The 26,345-nt window shown below is 45.7% G+C and overlaps 2 protein-coding genes across 3 annotated transcripts in view; one reads left to right on the top strand and one right to left on the bottom strand.

Annotated features, from left to right (window-relative positions):
- Positions 1–26,345, top strand: part of LOC115117730 (ras-specific guanine nucleotide-releasing factor RalGPS1-like) — a 311,343-nt gene that overhangs the window by 149,981 nt on the left and 135,017 nt on the right. The gene's annotated exons all lie outside the window — the stretch shown is intronic.
- angptl2a (angiopoietin-like 2a) lies at positions 1,030–25,066 on the bottom strand. Its single transcript, XM_029646214.2, is given in 6 exon segments — positions 1,030–1,739; positions 1,742–1,873; positions 4,118–4,388; positions 7,379–7,572; positions 16,681–17,609; positions 24,388–25,066. Coding segments are annotated over 5 exon segments (1,557 nt in total). The 5' UTR covers positions 17,576–17,609; positions 24,388–25,066; the 3' UTR covers positions 1,030–1,674.

Below are 26,345 nucleotides of genomic sequence, written 5' to 3'. Positions count from 1 at the left end.
CACTACAGGTTACACACTGTACAGGAAACACACTACAGGTTACACACTGTACAGGAAACACACTACAGGTTACACACTGTACAGGTTACACACTTGTATGTGTGTGAAACAGGACACCATATAACCTTATTTGACTTCTGGTTTGGCAAAATGCTCCGAGCAAGTGGCCTCGTTAGATCGCCCATCTGAATCATTGAAGCTGCAATGTTGTTCTTTCTACGATCTTCCATCTTGCCTTAAAGCTCGGACTGCATGAAAGGAGATTATAAGGATTGTGAGCGGTTAACTGGGATGAGTCGGGGGTCGTTTTGGACGATGGTTAGTTATGTAACTGGTGGGGGCCGTAATCTCACTTTAAAAAGGTATGCTCACTGAACATATATTTTGATGGCATACTGGCCATTTCGAAAGCATCACCTTTCAGCTTCAGGTCTCCCCTTGCCCTCCTTCTGGTAAAACAGTCATTTAGGAGGCTCTCTGTGATGCATCCGCAGTGTCAACACACCTCTGGAGGGAGGTCAGATCGATTTGGTTGACCTCATTCTCCCTAATGGTTCATTAGGACACAGCGATGAAGACTCCTTTCCACGCAACCTCCCCTTTCTCTCCATCCTCTCCATCCTCCCCTTCAAACCCCATGACACTCACTCGGCCAGCCACTCCTCCCTTACAGGAAATTCCTCACAGTAGCTGAGCAGAGCAAAAGCTGAAGTTGCCACGAATCTCTGCTCTGCTGTGGAAATGGATGAACTTCTTTGTTGGCTCAGTAGTTTGGCCAAAATATAGACACTTGTTACTGCAGGCAAAGATGCCTCTTTCAAAATAGTTGGGGTCACTTCCTGTACACATTCTTAAAATGTTAGGAAAGAAAACAAACTAATACCATTTTTTTTCTCTCCAGTGAGTGTTTTTGGATAGGATCACCAGATATGAATTCATGTGTCATGTTTCCTCAAAGTGGAAAAAAAACAAAACTTAAAAGCATCATTACTAATATTGCATAACAGCCAGATAACAGTAGTGACTCGAAACGGTCAAATATAAACTTTATGGAGATGTGCTGTATGTATATTTAACAACCACAATAAACATCCCCAAAAATATTTCCCCCCTTTTTTTTCCCCACAACCAATGACAAAAAAAAACCTGTAATACAAACTTCTCTCTTGGTTTCATTTGTCAGCAACTGTAGAACAACACAACAAAAAGCTGCACCATCACTTCTGCATTCATGCAAGCATATGTGCAAAGTCTGTGTCCGAAAGGCACAGGGCCTGTCTTTGTAGTTGCAATTGTTTTTGCAAGCTCCTCAGAGGGAACTTGACTACCCTGGTAGTTCTTCCGAGAAGGTAAACCATGTGGCCCTGTGCCTCCATAGAACGCTGGAGGAATCCTGCAAAGAGGGCTTTGAAACCTGTGGGGGGGGGGGGGGGGAACACCACCCTGTCCCTGTGAGCCATACACAAGACAGCCATTGCACTTGTATGCTATATCTATATATTTATGAATGTAAAGCGATTAAAGGAATCAGAAGAAAACAAAAAGCCAAGACAGAAGCTGAAATGAATTGCACCTCAGGACAGAGGTCAAGTTGGAGAAAATGCCTGTTTACAAAAATTTAAAAAACAAGGTTTTCCTGCGGTTGGTTCTCTCGCTCTTGGAAAAACGGTGGTCTTAGTGGAAGGTGTTTGGGTTGGGTCGGATCATCATGGACACTTTCTTCAGGGAGTAAGCGCCCCGCGGAACTCGGCCCAGTAGACGCCGTCCTGGTATCGGCTGCGGTAGTGCCCGCCCCGGTACCACACGCCGTTCAGGTTGGAGTGGGCGCAGGCGTTATACCACCAGCCACCCTTCTGGTAATGGGCACAGTTACCTAAAAAAAGAACAATGCAGCTGTAGTCAATGCAAAGTAGAGTCAAATGTATGTTTAAAAAAAAAGTTAGTTTAAAAAATATAATTCATCTCCGTATTTGACCAAACCCTTTTCCATTTCTTAAATAGTACAGTTGCTTTAAAGCGGAAACATACAGTATGTATACCTCATAACCATGCTTTCAAAAGACTACATGTGCTGCCCAAATTCACACAGCTCTGCCCATGAGGTTGGATCAGAAACTGGTACAGTCTGTCCCACTGTGCAAACCCTCGGGTTAATGCTCTTTGGCAAAGTCCCCCATAGGTGGTATTTTTTCAATATTCCTTGTTCGCCCTCATTCTCGGGCTCCGAGTTGTTTTGCAGCACTATAGCAACCTGGCCCCATATCCACAAAGCATTTGGAGAGTAAGAGGGCTGATCTAGGATCAGTCCATATAATCTTATTAGGATCTAGGATCAGTCCATATAATCTTATTCATTATGATCTGGGATCAGTCCATATAATCTTATTCATTAGAAAAGAGGAAAAACTGATCCTAGATCAGCAGTCCTACTCAGGGATTTTTCTGCTACTGTAATTCTTGGGCAGGCCGCATCCAAACAATGTTCTATATACATTTACGGGATAAAAAAAACAACCTTTCATTGTCAACTTAAACGACTAAAACCACATAAGAGAAAGGTAATAGACCTATATATATATATATTTTTTTTTTTTTTTATTTTTTATTAATAATCTTGGAGAACTAAGAATCACCAAAGTAAAGCTAGACGGTTAGGGAGAATTTAGCAGTATAGATTTTGTTATGTTTGAGCAAAAGAACGCAGCATTAGCCATGGCAAAATGTATAGAATTGCGGGACATTAGCTTTAAAACTGCAATATTTTCTCTCAACCCCATGAAGACATTTTTAGAATTGCAGGGAATTGGCTTAAAAAAGCAAAAATGGCCTAAAGTTCCCCAAAAAATACAGCAGCGCCAACGGGCCAACCGTGCCTCCTGCCACGCCCCCCCCCCCGACACACACCCTGCCACGCCACGCCGACCACCTTAAGCCCATTTTATTTTACAGAAGAAAGCCCTGCTACTCTGAGATGCTTTGTGAATATGTGGCCTGTTTTTTTGTTCATTGTTTTCTGCAGCAGTGCTAAGCAGGATCTCTGTGGAGAGACTCCAAACATGCAGTGGTCTAAGGGGTTCGATCCTGGGCTGTGTCGCAGCCGACCGTGACCAAGAGACCCATGAGGCGGCGCACAATTGGCCCAGCGTCGTCTGGGTTAGAGGAAGGTTTGTCCTTGTCCTCCAGGCGTATGCACGCTGACACGCTCGGCAGCTGTACGGTGTTTCCTCCTACACATTGGTGCGGCTGGCTTCCGGGTTAAGCGAGCTGTGTGTCAAGAAGCAGTGCGGCTTGGTGGGGGCCGTGTTTCGGAGGACTCGTGGCTTTCAACCTTCGCCTCTCCCGAGTCTGTACGGGAGCTGCAGCGATGGGACAAGACTTTAACTTCCAATTTGCTACCCAGAAATTGGGGAGAATTTCAAAAGTTCAAAAGTCAATATAAAGACACGAAAACTGTCTTCAGCTCTCTGTTCTTGCTTACAGGAGACTCTTTAAAGAGAAAACGCATCCTGAATAACACCCGTTTCTACATGTAGACTATTTTCAGAGGTCCTAACGCTACCTGTGTGTCCGTGCCTTAAGACCGGCATAACCTGTCAACGACCTCTTTTCGTGTCTACTTGTGCTGAAATGCACTTAAAATAAGCAAGGAAAACGAGAGCGCTATTAATGCCGGAAGACACTGAGAAATGAACAGGGATATTGGGCGGACTTCTGAAGAACAGAGATTAACAGTGATTTTGGATTCGACCACGTCAATGAATGAGAAGACGAAAGTGTCTGAGCTGACTAAGTATGACACACAGTCATGCTGTTGTTTATTGTGTATCCATGAATCACTGTCTGGTAGACTATTTCTCTGAGTATTTTTATTTTTTATTTTTTTTACCTTTATTTTACTAGGCAAGTCAGTTAAGAACAAATTCTTATTTTCAATGACTGCCTAGGAACAGTGGGTTTAACTGCCTGTTCAGGGGCAGAACGACAGATTTGTACCTTGTCAGCTCGGGGATTCGAACTTGCAACCTTTCGGTTACTAGTCCAACGCTCTAACCACTAGGCTACCCTGCCGCCTAGTGGTTAGAGTAATAGCAGCCATCACCAAAGGGTGTATTCTCACCTGTATACACGTCGTGGTCCCTGTCCAGCGTGGTGAACTGCTTGCCGTTGTGCCATGTGAGGGAGTCCCCGGCGTTGCCATGGTAGCGACCCACTCTTAGTTTGTAGAAGTCTGCCTCTGCCTCAATACGGAAGCTGGCGTATTCGGCAAAGGTCTTGCGACCGGACCAGTCCTCCAGCATCACCAGAAGCTTGTAGTTGCCCTGGTTGGTCAGCCAGTAGATGTTTTCAAGACCCAGCCAGTATTCACTGTCAATGTTACCAAACCCTTGCTGTGAGAGGGGAGAAGCAGGAGGGAGAGAGGGAGGGATGAGAGGGGGAGAGAGGGAGGGATGAGAGAGGGATGAGGGAGGGGGGGAGAGAGGGAGGGATGAGAGGGGGAGAGAGGGAGGGATGAGAGGGGGGAGAGAGAGGGATGAGAGGGGGAGAGGGAGGGATGAGGGGAGGGAGAGAGAGAGGGAGGGATGAGGGGGTGGGGGTATGTTTCAATGCTGCAGATAAGTCTAAATGCTACGTTCAAAGGCATTGACATTCACTATGCCAATGTCCACCCTCCAAAAAACACACACAATGTAGTCTGCACTTGTATATCTCCCAGTCACCGTTTGTCAAAGATGGCAGAAGGGAAGCATGTTTGTGACACTGGTATAATGTCAGAGAAAGAGTGGTGGCATAATAGCAGGATGTGTTTAAGACGTCCTCTCCCCTAAAGTCTCTGTGCGTCTGGAACTGTGGCTCCCATTTTAAACCACACATGGATTAAATCAGGAGGGGAGCACATTACCCTGCCAACTATGAGCCTGTCATTTGTGACAGGCTCATAGTTGCCAGAATTGAAGAGTGGGTGGTGGGGGGCTTGAAAATGTCTTGTGTTCTTGGACTCAACTTTAAAGGGGAGGTAGGATTTATCCAAATAGGCCAGTCCGACCTCGGTGCTGCAGAATGTGAATCTCTAGCCACTAAACGTTTGGCTCTGTGCTCTTAAGATGAGGACATTCTGGTTCAGACCCGTGGCAAATGGAGGAAACTATACTTCATGGATAATCGGACCTTAGGTCATTGAATTGGCTGTACAAAACTTCCCATCGAAACGTAATTTTAATATCGTATCGTGATATCTTGTGTGGACTGTTTGACAAGCTTTGTTCTGTCGAATGGTCAAATAATTGAGAAACTCAACAAATGACATTTTGGAACTTTCCGGATTTTATTTTGGGGAGATGATACGGTGACACAATCAAATGGAAATGTTGGAACTGAGAATATATACTGACTCACTTTATTCAATGATTCAAGTGTGACCCCCTCAAAGAGTCAATCTCCCGGAATTCTGCTCAGTATTTGATCACATGATCGTCTTGGCCTTGGTTTGGTTCTGTTGCTCATGTCCAGTGAAGCTGTTTCTCTTCAATGTGCTTTTCATTTGGCCATGCAAGAGGAGGAGTGTGTGTGGACCAATCAAACGCTGGACTCAAATGACCTTTTGCTGTTTATTATATAAAATCAGTAACAATGAAGAGCAGTGAAGTACTAGCCTATAGTATGATGGAGCTACCTGGCTGATACTATCCAATAGTATGATGGAGCTACCTGGCTGATACTAGACTATATGATGGGGCTACCTGGCTGATACTAGCCTATAGTATGATGGAGCTACCTGGCTGATACTAGCCTATAGTATGATGGAGCTACCTGGCTGATACTAGCCTATAGTATGATGGAGCTACCTGGCTGATACTAGCCTATATGATGGGGCTACCTGGCTGATACTAGCCTATATGATGGGGCTACCTGGCTGATACTAGCCTATATGATTTGGCTACCTGGCTGATACTAGCCTATATGATGGGGCTACCTGGCTGATACTAGCCTATAGTATGATGGGGCTACCTGGCTGATACTAGCCTATAGTATGATGGAGCTACCTGGCTGATACTAGCCTATAGTATGATGGGGCTACCTGGCTGATACTAGCCTATATGATCGAGCTACCTGGCTGATACTAGCCTATAGTATGATGGGGCTACCTGGCTGATACTAGCCTATATGATGGGGCTACCTGGCTGATACTAGCCTATATGATGGAGCTACCTGGCTGATACTAGCCTATATGATGGGGCTACCTGGCTGATACTAGCCTATATGATGGAGCTACCTGGCTGGTACTAGCCTATAGTATGATGGAGCTACCTGGCTGATACTAGCCTATAGTATGATGGGGCTACCTGGCTGATACTAGCCTATATTATGATGGGGCTACCTGGCTGATACTAGCCTATATGATGGGGCTACCTGGCTGATACTAGCCTATATGATGGGGCTACCTGGCTGATACTAGCCTATATGATGGGGCTACCTGGCTGATACTAGCCTATATGATGGGGCTACCTGGCTGATACTAGCCTATAGTATGATGGGGCTACCTGGCTGATACTAGCCTATAGTATGATGGGGCTACCTGGCTGATACTAGCCTATATGATGGGGCTACCTGGCTGATACTAGACTATATGATGGGGCTACCTGGCTGGTACTAGCCTATATGATGGGGCTGCCTGGCTGATACTAGCCTATAGTATGATGGGGCTACCTGGCTGATACTAGCCTATAGTATGATGGAGCTACCTGGCTGATACTAGCCTATAGTATGATGGGGCTACCTGGCTGATACTAGCCTATAGTATGATGGGGCTACCTGGCTGATACTAGCCTATAGTATGATGGGGCTACCTGGCTGATACTAGCCTATATGATGGGGCTACCTGGCTGATACTAGCCTATATGATGGGGCTACCTGGCTGATACTAGCCTATATGATGGGGCTACCTGGCTGATACTATCCTATAGTATGATGGGGCTACCTGGCTGATACTAGCCTATATGATGGAGCTACCTGGCTGATACTAGCCTATAGTATGATGGGGCTACCTGGCTGATACTAGCCTATATTATGATGGGGCTACCTGGCTGATACTAGCCTATAGTATGATGGGGCTACCTGGCTGATATTCATTACAACCTCAATAACAAAGATAGGTCTGTGTTAACAGCCGTGGGCACAGCGCAGTGAATGTATTGCTTACTTCCTGTCCTCTCTATAGGGAAGCAACTCCCCTTGTTGACGTCTCCTAGTGGAGCTGTGTTGTGCTCTTTTAGTTTATCTTGATTCAATCCCTCAGAAAGAACAGGCAGTGAAAACAGCTTTTCCTATCTGGGCATCAAACAGGGAATCTACTGTTCTACCCAAGACGGCCACCTTTTACCTTGTAGGTGTCCCAGTTCCTGAAGAAGTTGACGGAGCCGTCCTGGCGTCTCTGAATGACTGTCCAGCCGCCGGGGTCGTGCCTCTGGTCACACCACACCTGCATCAACCGGTTGGCGTTCTCAGGCTTGACCAGGTACATGCCACTGGTGGCGTGACCCTCCTCTAGAGCAGCAAGGCAGTCCTTGAAAGGCCCTGCGAAAAGAGGTCATGATGTAAGTAGTAGTCATGCGAACAAAAGGTTCAAGGGTTGAAAGCTTGTGGTTAAACACAGCTGGGGAAAGGTTTTCCATAGGATGATGTGGTCAAGCATGGTCCAGGGAGCTATTGTGCTCCCTCCTGGGTTTCCTTCTTTTAGTTTATCAGAACCCTGATTCGAAAGATTGCTGGGAAAAGTTGCCTAGCTTACTCCACTCTCTCAACCCTCCAGCTGAGCTCAATCTCTTCTAATAACCCTGGAAACCGGTTCCCATTTGCTCATCCACTAAGCTGACTATCTCTATGGTATAGCTTCTTATTCTGTGGTTACACAGTTCTTTTAGAAATCCTGGGGCTCCCAAGTTTTTTTTCTTCTTCTTGCTGGGAAAAACTCTGTTTTAAGGCCTAGAATTGACTTTGGCTGCAGTTTGGGATGGGGGGGGCACAGCTGTCGGGAGGCTGACGCAGGCCAAGAACAACACTGGCATGAGGGCTGCGGAGAGAGGTAGCGCTTTACTGGCATACAGTAGCCTGTAGATTATCAGGTACTCTAAAGTTTCTCTTGGAAATAGCACAGCTGTTAATATCATTTTATTGGGCATATGTTCCTTTATCCTGGTGACGCCGATTTACTTTGCCAGAGTGCTGACTAAAGGGGAAACCCTCTAATGTTGAGGTGCACTGGAAACGTCTATGATAAACTATCGTCTCGTCATTTCAGGAAGAAATATTTGACCAAACCTGGTAAAGATTTGTTTCCACATGAGGTAAATGTATTTTACATGAGAAATGTCCAAAATGGCACTGTAGACCACTGCAGTAATTGACATGACCTTGTATTTAAATATTCCGCTTGTTTTTTTTGGGTGTCAGACTGTCCCTTCCCACCCGTATACTAGTTAGCAGTGTTTATGTAAACATTGCTATCCTACGACATCATTTCCTGCTGGCTCTCAGTGACCGTTTAGGATTTTTTTCCCGGTTCAACCTGAGTGACAATTGCTGTTTTTATGATGACTCCATGTCTAGCCGGATGGCGTGTGTTCAACAACTTTAAGTGTTCAATTCATATTGGACAGGAGTGCTGGGAACCACACATAATGGTGTAAGGTCTGTAATAAAAAATAAAATGGATCAGAGAGGAGCATTATCCCCAGCCAAGCTGAGACTTTCTTGGAACTATAAATTGTAATCTGGGCATAGTCAAATAGTTGTGAATTTTCTATCACAACACTAATTGTGTGTGTGTGTGTGTGTGTGTGTGTCCCCCGGCCTCATCTGGGAGCACTGAGAGAACTCCTGTGAGTGTTGTCGCAAGGCAGTTATTTCTAATGATGCCCACATACAACGTGTGGCATGGTGGCAGTGAGCTAAATCACCGTAACCAACACACTCCCTCTCCTTAACACTAGAACCGCCATAGGCCAACTGCCACTGATGTTTCATTTTGTAAATCATTTTAAAAAATGCCCCTTTTGAAAAAAGCTAAGTCATGCTCCTTCCCTGACTTTAACTAAATGTTTGTATTTTACGTTGCTCATTTGTCAGCTTAAAAAAAAATCACAAACAGAAAAGAAATTTGGTGCCTTTTTAGCTGGGGTTTTTTCACATTTTTCCCTCTACCTTAATCTGTTAAGACAATGTGCTCTAGAATGTTGGTACCCAGCCAGGCGCTAAGACAATGTGCTCTAGAATGTTGGTACCCAGCCAGGCGCTAAGACAATGTGCTCTAGAACGTTGGTACCCAGCCAGGCGCTAAGACAATGTGCTCTAGAACGTTGGTACCCAGCCAGGCGCTAAGACAATGTGCTGTAGGACATTGGCACCCAGCCAGGCGCTAAGACGATGTGCTCTAGAATGTTGGTACCCAGCCAGGCGCTAAGACAATGTGCTCTAGAACGTTGGTACCCAGCCAGGCGCTAAGACAATGTGCTGTAGGACATTGGCACCCAGCCAGGCGCTAAGACGATGTGCTCTAGAATGTTGGTACCCAGCCAGGCGCTAAGACAATGTGCTCTAGAATGTTGGTACCCAGCCAGGCGCTAAGACAATGTGCTGTAGGACATTGGCACCCAGCCAGGCGCTAAGACAATGTGCTCTAGAATGTTGGTACCCAGCCAGGCGCTAAGACAATGTGCTGTAGGACATTGGCACCCAGCCAGGCGCTAAGACAATGTGCTCTAGAATGTTGGTACCCAGCCAGGCGCTAAGACAATGTGCTCTAGAATGTTGGTACCCAGCCAGGCGCTAAGACAATGTGCTGTAGGACATTGGCACCCAGCCAGGCGCTAAGACAATGTGCTCTAGAATGTTGGTACCCAGCCAGGCGCTAAGACAATGTGCTCTAGAATGTTGGTACCCAGCCAGGCGCTAAGAGAATGTGCTCTAGAATGTTGGTACCCAGCCAGGCTCCAAGACAATGTGCTGTAGGACATTGATACCCAGCCAGGCGCTAAGACAATGTGCTCTAGAACGTTGGTACCCAGCCAAGCGCTGATGAGTCTCTCTCCTCACTGAATGGGTGATAATTGTGCATGTTACTTCACAATTTAGTTTAAATTAGGCCCAACTGAATGATATGGAGGGTGAAACTGTTGATTTAATTTAGAAAAACAATAGTCTGAGTTTGGTATCCTTCTTTATCAGTGTTGGCGCTCATGTTTATAAATAATTTGACCACGCTCCTTGTGGGTTGATACCATTCTCTTTTACGTTATACTGTTTTATTTACTATGACTCTATTAATAATCACATTTATTCTAAAGGGAAACAAAAACATACATGTTCCAGTAGGCCTTTAGAATAATGCGAAACATATCCTTGACTCTATCCAAGTTGATGAGCATTGGGAAGCAAACGATTCCAGTCGGCCTGTGAAACCGGCCCATTGAAGCTACAGCTAAGCTACACCTACATTTATTTCACACATAATAAGACAAGATTACTAGTTCAAAGCTTTGGGGCGGCAGGGTAGCCTAGTGGTTAGAGCGGTGGACTAGTAACCGGAAGGTTGCAAGTTCAAATCCCCGAGCTGACAAGGTACAAATCTGTTGTTCTGCCCCTGAACAGGCAGTTAACCCAATGTTCCTAGGCCGTCATTGAAAATAAGAATTTGTTCTTAACTGACTTGCCTAGTTAAATAAAGGTACAATTCAAATTTAAATTACATTGATAAATAGTCTGAATTACAATATTAACAGTTGTACCATTTGTGCATCTTGTAGACAGATGCAGAGAAAGGAGCATCACTTTATCAAATCCTCCTTCAGCATGCCATGCAAGTAAAATATTTCGATTTCTTTATAGTATCAGAAAGAGCATATTCTGCAGGTTCTATGACACGTTGTCCGAACATTCAAGAGGTGCAGCTCTATTTCCAAATGTAACTTTTTCCAAGAATATCTGCGCTGTTCATGGGTTCAGCGCATGGCCACTGGTTCATGGGTTCAGCGCATGGCCACTGGTTCATTGGTTCAGCGCATGGCCACTGGTTCATTGGTTCAGCGCATGGCCACTGGTTCATGGGTTCAGCGCATGACCACTGGTTCATGGGTTCAGCGCATGGCCACTCGTTCATGGGTTCAGCGCATGGCCACTGGTTCATGGGTTCAGCGCATGGCCACTGGTTCATTGGTTCAGCGCATGGCCACTGGTTCATTGGTTCAGCGCATGGCCACTCGTTCATGGGTTCAGCGCATGGCCACTCGTTCATGGGTTCAGCGCATGGCCACTGGTTCATGGGTTCAGCGCATGGCCACTGGTTCATGGGTTCAGCGCATGGCCACTCATGCGGCAGCATTGCTCTGGATGCTAAGAAAATACTATATATTTTAATTTATTATAAAAAAATGTTTTTACTTTCACCCCCAATTTCGTTATTAATTATCCAAAGGGTAGGTAGTATTGTCTCGTCGCTGCAACATCCGTACGGACTCTTTAGATGCGAAGGTCGAGAGCCATGCGTCCTCTGAAACATGACCCAACCAAGCCGCACTGCTTCTTGACACAATGCCCGCTTAACCCAGAAGCCGGCCACACCAATGTGTCGGAGGAAACACTCTTCACCTGGCGACTGTGTCAGCGTGCATTGCGCCCGGCCCGCCACAGGAGTCGCTAGAGCACGATGGGAGAAGAACATCCTTGCCGGTCAATCCCTCCCCTAACCCGGACGACGCTGGGACAATTGTGCACTGCCCCATGGGTCTCCCAGTTGCGGCCGGCTGCGACAGAGCCTGTCCTCGAACCAGGATCTCTAGTGGCATAGCTAGCAACGGCGAATGTAGTGTCTTAGACCACTGCACCACTTGGGAGGCCCAAGCAAAGACTAGTTAAATAATAAACGTCAAATATGCTATTCTGTTTTATTTTAAATACATTGTGATTGACTTGGAACTAGTGGGTTTAAAAAAATATATATCTTTTTTTAGGTACAGCCTAGAGTAACATAAACTAATGAACATGCTATTATGTACTTTGTTTTTTTAGTATTCTAATGTTACCTACGACCTTTATAAACACAACCAACTGATTATTCTTCCGAAAGCATATATGTATGTATTAATTAGACTGTTAGAATGTTGATGTGGTGTCATTGGCTGGAATTATCAAAAAATTGTAGAATTATACAAAACATACCCATGACTCTATCTAAACAAATAACTATTGTTATATTTTTCCATGGATATATATTTCGACATGCAATTCATGCTTTACAATTGTTTATGCACTATTTATCAAGCCTTGGTGTGCTTATGCTTGTGCACCTTGTGGATTGATGTGCATCTGATGCTTAGTCTGATGGGGACGCCCGGCATCGTTCTCTACGTTCTCAACGTTCTCTACGTTCTCTACGTTCTCTAGGTTCTCAACGTTCTCTAGGTTCTCAACGTTCTCTACGTTCTCTATGTTCTCTACGTTCTCAACGTTCTCTACGTTCTCTAGCAGGAACTGATAGGCTGAAAGGCCAGGTGTTGCTACTGTTAAAGGGCGGGGTTTATTTCACACTTTTGACCAATCAGTGTAAATCACGATGTAGCCACTATTAGAGCGGTCTCTCCACTGTTTAGGAGAACACGGGGAACATTTAAAAAAGGCCTGAGGTAATTCAAGCTGTAGTCGAGCTTTGCGGGAAGCTCACTGTCACCTACTGCCAATGAAAATGGGCCAGACAAATCTAATTTGTCTTCTCTTTCGCTTTCCCCCAAGGCCCTTGCGGATACACTCTGGTTCCTAGCATACAGATCTGCTCCTGTATTTATGAGCTGATGCTTCCGCTTTACTTTCTTCTCCTCTCTCTACTGATTTAATGCCCACTGTGGAGAACTCCTGGTCGGACAGAAACTGAAGGCTGTAAGGACTACTGTGTGTGTGTGGAGGGGGGGGGGGGGGGGACCCTAAATGCAGGCATATGTCTGCATTTGATATCCCCTAAGCAGTCTCTCGCTCCCAGCTTGTTGTCGATCAACTCCAGGAGGCTCATGGAACTGCAGTTACTTCACCTTTTTTTTCAGTGGCGTACCGCAGTTTTGCAAGGCCCCCCTTTTTAGGGGAAAACCACTAACTTCCTGCAATTACCCCCAAAATTCCCACAAGGCAAGTTTTTATTTATTTCAGTTTTATAGCTAATCTCATGCTATACTACAAATGTTACCATGAGGTTGAGAGAAAATGTTACATTTTTAAAGATAATTTACTGTAATCCTAAATGGTTTTGTCCTGGTTAATAATGTGTTCATATGCTATCTGGAGAGGGGGGTCTGCAGGCAGGGAGGGGTACACCAGGGTCTCTTTTCCTATATTAAAACCAGCCCCTATCTAATACTGGTCTGGCTTCTATGAAAACCAGCCACTATCTAATACTGGTCTGGCTTCTATGAAAACCAGCCCCTGTCTAATACTGGTCTGGCTTCTATGAAAACCAGCCCCTATCTAATACTGGTCTGGCTTCTATGAAAACCAGCCCCTATCTAATACTGGTCTGGCTTCTATGAAAACCAGCCCCTATCTAATACTGGTCTGGCTTCTATGAAAACCAGCCCCTATCTAATACTGGTCTGGCTTCTATGAAAACCAGCCCCTATCTAATACTGGTCTGGCTTCTATGAAAACCAGCCCCTATCTAATACTGGTCTGGCTTCTATGAAAACCAGCCCCTATCTAATACTGGTCTGGCTTCTATGAAAACCAGCCACTATCTAATACTGGTCTGGCTTCTATGAAAACCAGCCACTATCTAATACTGGTCTGGCTTCTATGAAAACCAGCCACTATCGAATACTGGTCTGGCTTCTATGAAAACCAGCCCCTGTCTAATACTGGTCTGGCTTCTATGAAAACCAGCCCCTGTCTAATACTGGTCTGGCTTCTATGAAAACCAGCTACTATCTAATACTGGTCTGGCTTCTATGAAAACCAGCCACTATCGAATACTGGTCTGGCTTCTATGAAAACCAGCTACTATCGAATACTGGTCTGGCTTCTATGAAAACCAGCCCCTATCTAATACTGGTCTGGCTTCTATGAAAACCAGCCACTATCTAATACTGGTCTGGCTTCTATGAAAACCAGCCACTATATAATACTGGTCTGGCTTCTATGAAAACCAGCCACTATCTAATACTGGTCTGGCTTCTATGAAAACCAGCCACTATCTAATACTGGTCTGGCTTCTATGAAAACCAGCCACTATCTAATACTGGTCTGGCTTCTATGAAAACCAGCCCCTGTCTAATACTGGTCTGGCTTCTATGAAAACCAGCCCCTATCTAATACTGGTCTGGCTTTTATGATCCCCAGGGATCTACTTTCCACAGAGGCTAAGATATCCCAGAGCCTGACAAATTATACTTTCCACAGAGGCTAAGATATCCCAGAGCCTGACAAATTATACTTTCCACAGAGGTGTAAAATATCCCAGAGCCTGACAAATGATACACCACAGAGGTGTGGATGTATGTAATTTACTGTTTTGCATGGACTGAGAGGGTACTGAGAGGGTGTTTTTAAGTTGTGTTAGCAGATTCTGTTGAGTGAAGGGTGTTGCTGGAATATGACAGCAATTCTGCTGTAGGTGCATTTAAAAAAAAAAAAAATGTTGCTGCCTCAAAACGATCATTTTCTCGATCAAACATTTTCTTTTCCTCTCTAAGTATTAGTCCTGACCTTGCGGCAGACTTACTCACCTGTTGCATACTACCAATCGAACACTCAACATACTCTTGAATGCCCCACGGCTTCTACGTAGTGATGAAAAGCACCATCCCAACACATTTCATTCCTAAGTAGATGCTGAAAATATGTGTTTGTGTGCTCACATTTGTTTGCAAGTTGTTTAAAAATTATAATTTTTTAAAATGGTGTTAAGCCAATTTGTCCCATTTTCAGGCGTTGGAGACACTCCGCCAGTACCTGTCAAACAGAAGCTACCGAGATGATCTGAAAGCCATGTGGGAATGCTGCCACCATTTTGAATTCAATCATCTGTACAGTGTCTCCTGGTTGTCAAAAAAACAACTCAGGGTTGATTTGAGGCCTTTTTTTGCACTGAGACAATGCTCTGCATGCTCCTAACCCTCAGCAGTCAGTGGATTTGTGTGTGTGGTTCTGCTCTCTGCATCACCACCATGGGATCCTTCTGTTCACTTTAAAAAATATGGTTATCCAGCCCTAAGAAATCATGGTTCAGACGCCGCGATCTTCAGATCCTGGATTGGGATGAGTAGTCACAAGGAAGAGTTTGTTTCCCTGTTTAGGATCAACTTTGCATTTTATTTGTATTTGTTTTGCCTGTTAATTTATGCCTGTATTCTTTTCCCGAGGAAATGTCAGACTCATTACTCTTCTCAGCCTAATCCCATTTTTAAGTCTACAGTGTATTGAGACATACGGGCTGCTTCGGGACAATGCACGGCTCAAGTAAATATTGTTGAGGTGTGTTTAGATGGGCTGCTAGCCAAGACCCTTTCCAGAGTCTCGCTGTGTATGCCTGTCAGCTTTTTCCCCCCTGTCTCGAGGATTTGTGAGGAGTGAAAGTGATTTGTTCTGTGTCACAGCAGGATGGGATAAATGTACCTCTCTTATGCTTCTGTGACTGAGCAAAGTGTATTTTCTTTGGAATGTAGGAACTCTTTAGTTGGAGGCAGACACTTAAGAAAAGCTTCATGAAACTATTATTTCCATAAATCTGCTGTGAAACCTCATCGAGAGGAGAAGTTTTTTACCTTGGAGTGTGCTGTTCATACAGTCTCCCTTTCGGATTGACACATCGCTATGGTCACATGGACATAGTGTAAGGCTATGGTCACATGGACATGGTGTACAGGCCTTGGCACGAGCTCCCTTTTGAAGATTATAACTGAATAAACTTTTCTTGAGTTTACTGACTTCTCGGACAAGTTGAGTTACTGCTACTGTTTAACCTCATTAATGACACCGTAGAGGGAGAGAAGGGGGGGGGGGGGGTCAGAAGGGGAAGGTACTCACCTGAGGGCTTGTTTGTGGTGGATGGCTGGTGAGTGCCGGGGAAGGTACTCACCTGAGGGCTTGTTTGTGGTGGATGGCTGGTGAGTGCCGGGGAAGGTACTCACCTGAGGGCTTGTTTGTTGTGGATGGCTGGTGAGTGCCGGGGAAGGTACTCACCTGAGGGCTTGTTTGTGGTGGATGGCTGGTGAGTGCCGGGGAAGGTACTCACCTGAGGGCTTGTTTGTGGTGGATGGCTGGTTAGTGCCGGGGAAGGTACTCACCTGAGGGCTTGTTTGTGGTGGATGGCTGGTTAGTGCCGGGGAAGGTACTCACCTGAGGGCTTGTTTGTGGTGGATGGCTGGTGAGTGCCGGGGAAGATACTCACCTGAGGGCTTGTTTGTGGTGGATGGCTGGTTAGTGCCGGGGAAGGTACTCACCTGAGGGCTTGTTTGTGATGGATGGCTGGTTAGTGCCGGGGAAGATACTCACCTGAGGGCTTGTTTGTTGTGGATGGCTGGTGAGTGCCGGGGAAGGTACTCACCTGAGGGCTTGTTTGTTGTGGATGGCTGGTTAGTGCCGGGGAAGGTACTCACCTGAGGGCTTGTTTGTTGTGGATGGCTGGTGAGTGCCGGGGAAGGTACACACCTGAGGGCTTGTTTGTTGTGGATGGCTGGTGAGTGCCACTGGGCATGGTGGGCAGCGGAGGTGGCAACGCTTTGGAGTTCTGGTCGCTCTGGATTTCATTGGTGATCTGGTTGCTGCGGGTATATGTGGGTGGATGGTAGGGTTTACTAGCCACTGGTGGCGCTACCGGCCTCTGCTGCGTAGGTTGCTGTGGCACCACGGGGGGCTGAGGGCGAACAGGACGAGACCTTTCTCTCTCTCCCCCGTACGAGTGGCCCCCTCGGCGGCAATGCTGCTCCAACTGCACGATGACGGCGCTCTGGTTGCCGGCGAGGGCGGATAAGTGCTGGTACTTGTGTTCCAGGTCACGGTAGCGCGAAGCCAGCCGACCCATCTCAGAGGTGTGGTTGAGCACGCGATTCTCCAGCTGAGACACCTCCAGGGCGTTGTCGCGCTTGCGGATGATCTCGTGTAGCAGCTGCATGTAGAGTTGCGTGACGCGAGCGTTCATGTTGCGGCTCTCCTTGCGCAGGAGCTTGACCTCGTTGACGATGCCGCCGTCCACCTCCACCAGCTGCTGCAGCGACTCCATCTGTCGCCGCTGCTTCTGAAGCTCGCCGTTCAGTAGCTCCAGCTCCTGTTTGTTGACCCGGTTCTCTAGGAGGCTGTCGGGCTCCTTGGAGTTAACGCAGATGGCGCCGGTTTGCTTCTGCTGGGGGACGATAAAAGTGTAGGAGCACTTGTCTACTTGCGAGGAGGCGTCAGCGGACGCAGCACGCTTGGTGCGTCCGGCGAAGAGGAACTCCCGCTCCAGAACCTCATCTATGCTCTCCAACTCCTCGGCCTCCGCCTGCAGTGTGGAGCCCGGCCCACAGACCAGCAGCAGCACCAGAGGAAAAACCACAGGGAGAATCATACTGCAGACCGTAGCACCCTTACAAGAATGGTCTCTGTTTTTTGAAAAATAAGAGAGAAGAGGAGAAAAATAATCAAGTCTGTTCCTCTCCCAACAACATTCATTGACAACAGACATTCAGTGTAGAAATGTATATTGAAGCAAAAGACAGTCGCTCTGTATTGTCCCAGTAAGTACACAGTCAGTTTTGAGAAGTTTTAGTGAAAGCACTCCACTAAAGCCATGCCCTGCTCGTAAAATACGGTTGTCTAATTTCCATTGGCACCCTCTGCATAGAAACAGTAACCAACACAAGGAGGTTTACGTTCCACCACTATCGCACATTCCCGGTCAGCTATCTCAGGTGTTCTACCCGGCCTGATGAATCCCATTTTGAACTGAGAAATCTAAACCAGTGGGTTTATTGGAAGGCGTTTTGCTTCATCTGAATAGAGAACCTGTCAAACTACGACAGGTTTAGACGACATTATTCGCCACAGACGGATGATGACGAATCTAAAAGATCTTCTGGTCACGTCAATTATTGCCCTGGCAAGAGCTGTGACGCAATTATCTATCATTATTGTCAATCCCCCCCCCCAAATATTTATTCTGCTAATCTAGTCATCCAAAGCAGGTGTAGCATGAACAAAATGTCCTATTTGGAAAGCAGACTGAATTGACAAGAGTCAATAATACTAATAATCCCTTACCTTGTATTTAACACCTGGTCCTTGGTGGCGCTGGATTACAGATTAGAGATTAAGGTTCGGTTAGGGTTTATTGGAAGGTGTTTTGGTTGAGGATGCACTAATGGAAGGTGAGGATTGTGTTCTACCACCTCAACGTCTGCTTCGCATCAGAGAATAAACACTCGCATGCATTGAAATCCCATGTCTCCTGGAGCCTCTTATCTACCTCTGGCATCAAAATATCCATTATTACTTGGAGTAATTATCCAAATAGCTCTATATATCCTGCCAAGGGTGTTTAGAAGGAATGTCTCTGTGTTAAGATCAACTACCGGTTGGCATGGAGACTAGTAACCGATGGAGCCTAGCTACATTCCGTTAGTGTTGGACTATTAACCGAAAGGTTGCTGGATCGAATCCCCGAGCTGACATGGTAAAAATCTGTCGTTCTGACCCTGAACAAGGCAGTTAACCCACTGTTCCCCGGTCGCCGAATACATGGATGTCGATTAAGGCAGCCCCCCCCCCCCCCCCTCCTGCACCTCTCTGATCCAGAGGGGAGGGAGACACATTTCAGTTAAAGGCATTCAGTTGTACAGCTGATTAGGTATCCCTTTCCCCATTTTCTTTTTATATATACAAAAGTATGCGATTACTTTTGGGATGAATTGGAACGCCGACTGCGAGCCAGGACTAATCGCCCAACATCAGTGCCCGACCTCATTAACGCTCTTGTCGCTGAATGGAAACAAGTCCCTGCAGCAAAGGGGGGGGGGGGCGGAGGGGGGGACCAACTCCATATTAATGCCCATGATTTTGGAATGAGATGTTCAACGAGCAGGTGTCCACACACTGTTGGTCATTGTTGGGGCGGCAGGGTAGCCTTGTGGTTAGAGTGCAAGTTCAAATCCCGGAGCTGACAAGGTACAAATCTGTCGTTCTGCCCCTGAACAGGCGGTTAACCCACCGTTCCTAGGCCGTCATTGAAAATAAGAATTAGTTCTTAACTGACTTGCCTAGTTAAATAAAGGTCAAATAAAATAAATGTGTTTTTTGGGATAGGTGACTTTCTTTTCCCCGGGTTAGGGGAAATTTTGATTTGAGACTGGATTGGGAAGTTTTGACTCCATTGCTGTCATTTTGCTGGGCGTGGTCTCATTCATGAGTGACACCTTGTACACGTTCTCATAAATACAGGTGATGCTTTTCAGCCTTGTTACTTTGGAAATGTCCCCCCAACCCACCTGCACCCACCTGTCCCTGATTTGACTTGAACCTCGCATAGCAAGGCATATCAAAATGGCCATGCCATTGCTTTTAAGTGTGACCTCACTCTTTTCCATTTTAGCAGCCTTTTATTAGCCTGCTGTAGCTGGAATTTCTATAGGGGGCCTTTGGCCAATTAAAAATGTCTATAAGCTTTGCTTCAATGTAAGTTTGCATTGTTGTGTGACACAATTAGACTTTAATGGAAAGTGTTTGTTGTTTTATTGCTTTTGACCAATTACAACAGTTGGTTGTGGCCATGGTTACATGCATAGTTTAAAAAAATTGCATTCTAAATTGTGAGTACCTTCTCCCGAGATAATGCAACGTGTGCGTGTGTCCTCGGCCAGGTATGGTGAAGCCTTACCCTCGTCTGACTCCCCTTCCAGCGGGATAGGAATTACTTCACTGCAGAACACAATTGTTCTTTTACCTTCTGTATGTGTGGGTCGTTGCCTGCTGTGTGTGTGGGTCGTTGACCTGCTGTGTGTGTGGGTCGTTGACCTGCTGTGTGTGTGGGTCATTGCCTGCTGTGTGTGTGGGTCGTTGCCTGCTGTGTGTGTGGGTCGTTGCCTGCTGTGTGCGTGGGTCGTTGCCTGCTGTGTGTGTGGGTCGTTGCCTGCTGTGTGTGTGGGTCGTTGACCTGCTGTGTGTGTGGGTTGTTGCCTGCTGTGTGTGTGGGTCGTTGACCTGCTGTGTGTGTAGGTCGTTGACCTGCTGTGTGTGTGGGTCGTTGCCTGCTGTGTGTGTGGGTCGTTACCTGCTGTGTGTGGGTCGTTACCTGCTGTGTGTGGGTCGTTTCCTGCTGTGTGTGTGGGTCGTTACCTGCTGTGTGTGGGTCGTTACCTGCTGTGTGTGGGTCGTTGACCTGCTGTGTGTGTGGGTCGTTACCTGCTGTGTGTGGGTCGTTACCTGCTGTGTGTGGGTCGTTGCCTGCTGTGTGTGTGGGTCGTTGACCTGCTGTGTGTGGGTCGTTACCTGCTGTGTGTGGGTCGTTGACCTGCTGTGTGTGTGGGTCGTTACCTGCTGTGTGTGGGTCGTTACCTGCTGTGTGTGTGGGTCGTTACCTGCTGTGTGTGTGGGTCGTTACCTGCTGTGTGTGTGGGTCGTTACCTGCTGTGTGTGGGTCGTTACCTGCTGTGTGTGTGGGTCGTTACCTGCTGTGTGTGTGGGTCGTTGCCTGCTGTGTGTGTGGGTCGTTACCTGCTGTGTGTGTGGGTCGTTACCTGCTGTGTGTATTTTAAGTAGGTTGTTATCATTTTGTGGCCATCAGAGGGACCCTTGTCTAGCAGCTAGAGGAAATGACTAGAGATCAGATATCACAACGGACACTGTTCACTCACGCAAACGTTTAACGCAAAATAACACGAGTGAAAAATAGCATATGTACGTGGAAACAGTTCACATTTATATTTTGTAGAGTGAGTAAATATTTCACGATGCATTAAATCACCATGACCTTCAGCTTTGAAGGTGTATTGAAATTGAACAAAGCCTTTTTTAACTCGTTGAGCGTTAAGCGACCTACACCTGTTATGCTCCATTTACAATACCTGCCACTTCAACCCTGTTGCTAACTTCATCAATCCCTATTCTGTTGAACAGGCTATATTTACTCTGCCCTCTACCAAAGATTATCTAATTATATTAAAGATAGCCGAGTGACCGCTCGAACAGTGGAAATGCATGTCCTCAATGATTGAAGGCGGGTGAGATCAGGTGGAACCATTCTAGCCAATGAGAGGGCAGATACACGTGTGAACAAGCTGTCTTTCTCAGTTGACGAAATACACATGTGCATCCACTTATCAGTGTTAGGGTTGTAACAGCCTAAAACAATACAAAACGTATATTCAATCAATTAAGCCTCACGTGATTCAACACTCTCTGATAGACCTCAGTACACAAAAAGGGTTTATCTCACACGGACAGATTTTGGGCATAGTAAATCCTCTTACTTCACCTCTTCCTCTCGGCCGCAACCTTGTTAGCATGTTATATTTATTTTGCCCTCTACCTAACCCTCTAACTTGTCAATGATAACAAGGAGAGCCCCTAAAGTTGTCCGCATGCTTCCCAGACATAACAGTCCAGTAGTGTTTTTGTGAATATGTTATGACATTTTGTGAATATGTTATGACATTTTGTGAAAATGTTTTTGTTTGTTTTTAGACTTCGGTGAGTTTTTTTTTTTTTTCTGCTGTTCAGGCACATTTTCTTTTTTTCCTGGAGGCAAGCCGATGTTCGTAACCGAAGTCTACGCCCCTTCGTCAGTGATTGGTCAACAGTATGGATTCTTCAATAGTCTTTTTTTGGCATTGAATAAGACTCATTTTCATGCACATTTCTTCATGAAAAAAATACTGCACCAAATGTTTGATGTAAAATTGCGTGACTAAGATCTCTTCGGCAAAAATACCAACATGAATGACAGATTTCTTAAATGACCTTAGATTAATACTGACTATTTTGAGGAAGTGTATACTGGCTAAGGCTTCTCAAAACGGATAAACAGTACTATTGCCATAAAAAATATAAACAATTAAGCAAATGTGTTTTAAGGGAGTATGCGAGCACACTCGTTCAGTTCGGCTAGCCAGGTTTGACTAGACACCAGCCGAACTGAGGCATGCTGATACCTAGTGGTTTTATGACTACCACCCTCCGACCTCTTTCGCTCGACCTGTCTGTTAAACGTGTTCCAAAAGATCTGTCAGGGTCTCACCCAAACCACACCAGAGCTTTCACATTCATGACTCTGGCACATCTTTTTTTTTACAATGGAAAAAAACATTGACATTTTGTGTTTCTAGTTGAGCTTGAGTTTTTCTGGGCTCTTGAAAGCATTTTATGTTTTTACTCGGCCACAGTGCATCATTAAAGATGGGGGTTTGCTGTGCCAACCCCCCCCCCCCCCCTCTCCCCGGTAAGTACGAGAGGAAATCATGCAAAAAGACCTCAGTGGAATTCGACAAGGGAGTTTTCCCTTAGCAAGATATTATGATGTAACAGTCAATTAGCCATTTTTCCCATTCTCTGTTTTGTTGGTGCGTTCGTGTAAATAAATAACTTGATGCCTCAGTGTCATGCTCACAACGCTACAGGCTCTCATTTCCTCATACGTTCAACACACACACGCCAATGCAAACCTAGCGACCCCACTTTGATCCAAACAGGACAGTGCTCTGCAGAACCCGTTCCACCCATCCCTCTTCATAGTGTCCCTTCGAGACTCGTAGACATGCTCTTATGAGAGCATTGGGGAAACTAGTAGCCCAACCCACGTCGAAGAAGAAGGTTGGAGTGTCTGTTATCAGCCAGACTACTACCCTGACTCCTTGTTATTAGGGTGCTGTCAACTAGGGTCAGGCCAAACACACACACACATATACATACACACATACACATACACACACACACACACACACAGCATGGCAAGAAAGGAGCCCCAGCAGCCGGGGATGAGAGACTGGCTCGTCTGCACCACAACAAGAAAAACAGACGACAGCGTCTCTTCTTCTAAAGCATCTAACCACAGCTAACCGCCTCTGTTAACCACCGGACTCCTGTCCATCAGAAGGACTGGGTTAAGTGGTATTTGACTTGATCAGAAGGACTGGGTGAAGTGGTATTTGACTTGATCAGAAGGACTGGGTTTAGTGGTATTTGACTTGATCAGAAGGACTGGGTTTAGTGGTATTTGACTTGATCAGAAGGACTGGGTTTAGTGGTATTTGACTTGATCAGAAGGACTGGGTGAAGTGGTAGTTGACTTGATCAGAAGGACTGGGTTAAGTGGTAGTTGACTTGATCAGAAGGACCGGGTTAAGTGGTATTTGACTTGATCAGAAGGACTGGGTTAAGTGGTAGTTGACTTGATCAGAAGGACTGGGTTAAGTGGTAGTTGACTTGATCAGAAGGACTGGGTTAAGTGGTAGTTGACTTGATCAGAAGGACTGGGTTAAGTGGTAGTTGACTTGATCAGAAGGACTGGGTTTAGTGGTATTTGACTTGATCAGAAGGACTGGGTTAAGTGGTAGTTGACTTGATCAGAAGGACTGGGTTAAGTGGTAGTTGACTTGATCAGAAGGACTGGGTTAAGTGGTATTTGACTTGATCAGAAGGACTGGGTTAAGTGGTAGTTGACTTGATCAGAAGGACTGGGTTAAGTGGTAGTTGACTTTATCAGAAGGACTGGGTTTAGTGGTATTTGACTTGATCAGAAGGACTGGGTTAAGTGGTAGTTGACTTGATCAGAAGGACTGGGTTAAGTGGTAGTTGACTTGATCAGAAGGACTGGGTTTAGTGGTAGTTGACTCGTGGTATGACTAAACGATATACTTTTTAGTCATGTCCTGTTGGTTTCCGAGCCCTTACCTTGTGACTTCGCCGTAATGAGTCAAATGACTGTACTAAAAGCTATTCTCCTAGAACTTGAGGAGCAAATAGCAACCGTGATCGCAGGTAAAAATGGATTACAGATTATACACTGCTATAGTAAATTCAACAACAACAACAAAAAATCTGTAATTTGGGATTACGGCGGGTTTGGTAATAATCTGCTAACGCATCGTTTTGATTGTTGCGTTCCACCATTCATTCAGAATCATACAATTTATCTGTAGTTTTGTCTCTAAATCATCACCCCAAAATAAATGATATAGCAGAGAATAGTAAAGTAATACGCAGTGAGAGTACACGGACCCAGATTAGGGGGAGTTGGCGGCACTTCTGAAAAGGTAACACAGCTGTAAGGTACCGAGCCAATATGTAATTACTACTCAAACATGCACTCTTTTAAGTGCAGGCTTTGCCACTGAAAGCTGTTATAAAAAAAGTGCAGCAGCATGCAGAATTAGGAACACCGGTCCTTACCAGATAAATGCGTTGATCTCCACCACTCTCTCTCTCTCTCTCTCTCTCTCTCTCTCTCTCTCTCTCTCTTTCCTCCTTTAAATCCCTTGCCTTCCTCGTGAAGGTTTGATTTAAGGCTCTTCTGTGAATAAAGTCATGACAAAATCCATGGATATTTTTCTCTTGTCCCCCCCCCCCTCCTCTCTCTCCTCCTCACGATCTTCTGTCAGAGACGTTTCCCCTGCAGTGGATGTTGTTTTGAAGCCTACCAATAAGTGACGTGCTCATTCACCGGAGAATCAGCAGGTAGCCCGAACTCTAAAGTTCCTCTTTAGTAACCGTGTCCCTAATGAGCACAGTATAAGTGTCCAAACTTTATCAAGGGTTTCCGCAGTTTAATTAATTCATATGCTACAGATGCAGACTTTGTTACCTTTTTGTTTGGAGTCCATTGATAAAAGCTGAACACCTGAACATGTTTCCTCCAGCTCTGTCATAGTCTTAACACCGAGTCTGTCACCTCTACCACAGCAGCCCCTTAGTCTGTTTTTCTACAGAGCCCCCCTCCTTTTTGGCTTTTCTCTCTGTCTCTCTCTCTCTCTCTCTCTCTCTCCCTCTCTGTCTCTCACTCTCTCTCTCTGTTGCTCTCTCTCTCTCTCTCTTTGTCTCTCTCACTCTCACTCTCTTACTCTCTTTCTATTAGAGGTAAGGCAGTCTTTTCGTCTCGTAGTAATCAAGTCGTGAGCCGGGACCTCCCCTTTCCCCTCCCCTTAACACAAAGGAGATCATGTTCCATGAGACACAGGGACTCCAGTCCCCCCACCCAAACCCTTGTCCCCTGCAGCCCCCAGAGCCCCCCCCCCCCTTCACCCCCAGATCTCCAGCCCTCCTTTTTCCTACCCCATTCGCGGCTGTTTGGGGAGTCAGCCAGCCACAGCCACCAGCTGCAACTGTTGCAGACTGAGGCCATAGGTTTCAGTGTGTGTTGAGCTCAGGCCTGTTCTTAAGCGGCGAAGGGGAAGAGTGTTACATTGATTTCACCCGTTTAACAAGTCGTGATCCTTCCATAATTATTTTCTTTAATCCCTCATGTTGCACATTTTACCAGATGGCTAGATTAGCTATCGTTACATCTACTTATATAAGATAAATTAAATATTTCTGGTAAAACAATTGAATTAAATAATGGAAATGCACAGTTTTTTTTTCTTTTTTTCTCCAGAATCCACAACATCGTAGTGCTTTATCACTACTGTCAAATCCTTGAGGCATCAGCAAATGGACCTGTCACCACTTGTCACCATGCCAGGTTGTGGTGGTATCATCTCTATGGACATATCTGTACCTGACTCTTTGCGCTTTAAAAAAAATGTTTTATTATAAGATATGCTATCCCACAAGTCCACTCTGCCTAACAGTACTTGAGACGAACCATCCCTCATTTTGTTTTAACTGGTTTAAATGGGGGCATGCCTAGCTATTGACTGGTTTAAATGGGGCATGCCTAGCTATTGACTGGTTTAAATGGGGGCATGCCTAGCTATTGACTGGTTTAAATGGGGGCATGCCTAGCTATTGACTGGTTTAAATGGGGGCATGCCTAGCTATTGCCTGGTTTAAATGGGGCATGCCTAGCTATTGACTGGTTTAAATGGGGGCATGCCTAGCTATTGACTGGTTTAAATGGGGGCATGCCTAGCTATTGACTGGTTTAAATGGGGGCATGCCTAGCTATTGACTGGTTTAAATGGGGGCATGCCTAGCTATTGACTGGTTTAAATGGGGGCATGCCTAGCTGTAGACTGGTTTAAATGGGGGCATGCCTAGCTGTAGACTGGTTTAAATGGGGCATGCCTAGCTATTGACTGGTTTAAATGGGGGCATGCCTAGCTATTGACTGGTTTAAATGGGGGCATGCCTAGCTATTGACTGGTTTAAATGGGGGCATGCCTAGCTATTGACTGGTTTAAATGGGGGCA

The sequence above is a fragment of the Oncorhynchus nerka genome, linkage group LG4 (assembly GCF_034236695.1).
Source record: "Oncorhynchus nerka isolate Pitt River linkage group LG4, Oner_Uvic_2.0, whole genome shotgun sequence".
NCBI lineage: Eukaryota > Metazoa > Chordata > Actinopteri > Salmoniformes > Salmonidae > Oncorhynchus > Oncorhynchus nerka.
Note: the sequence above shows the minus strand (reverse complement) of the source record. Positions and strands in the feature narration are given on the sequence as shown.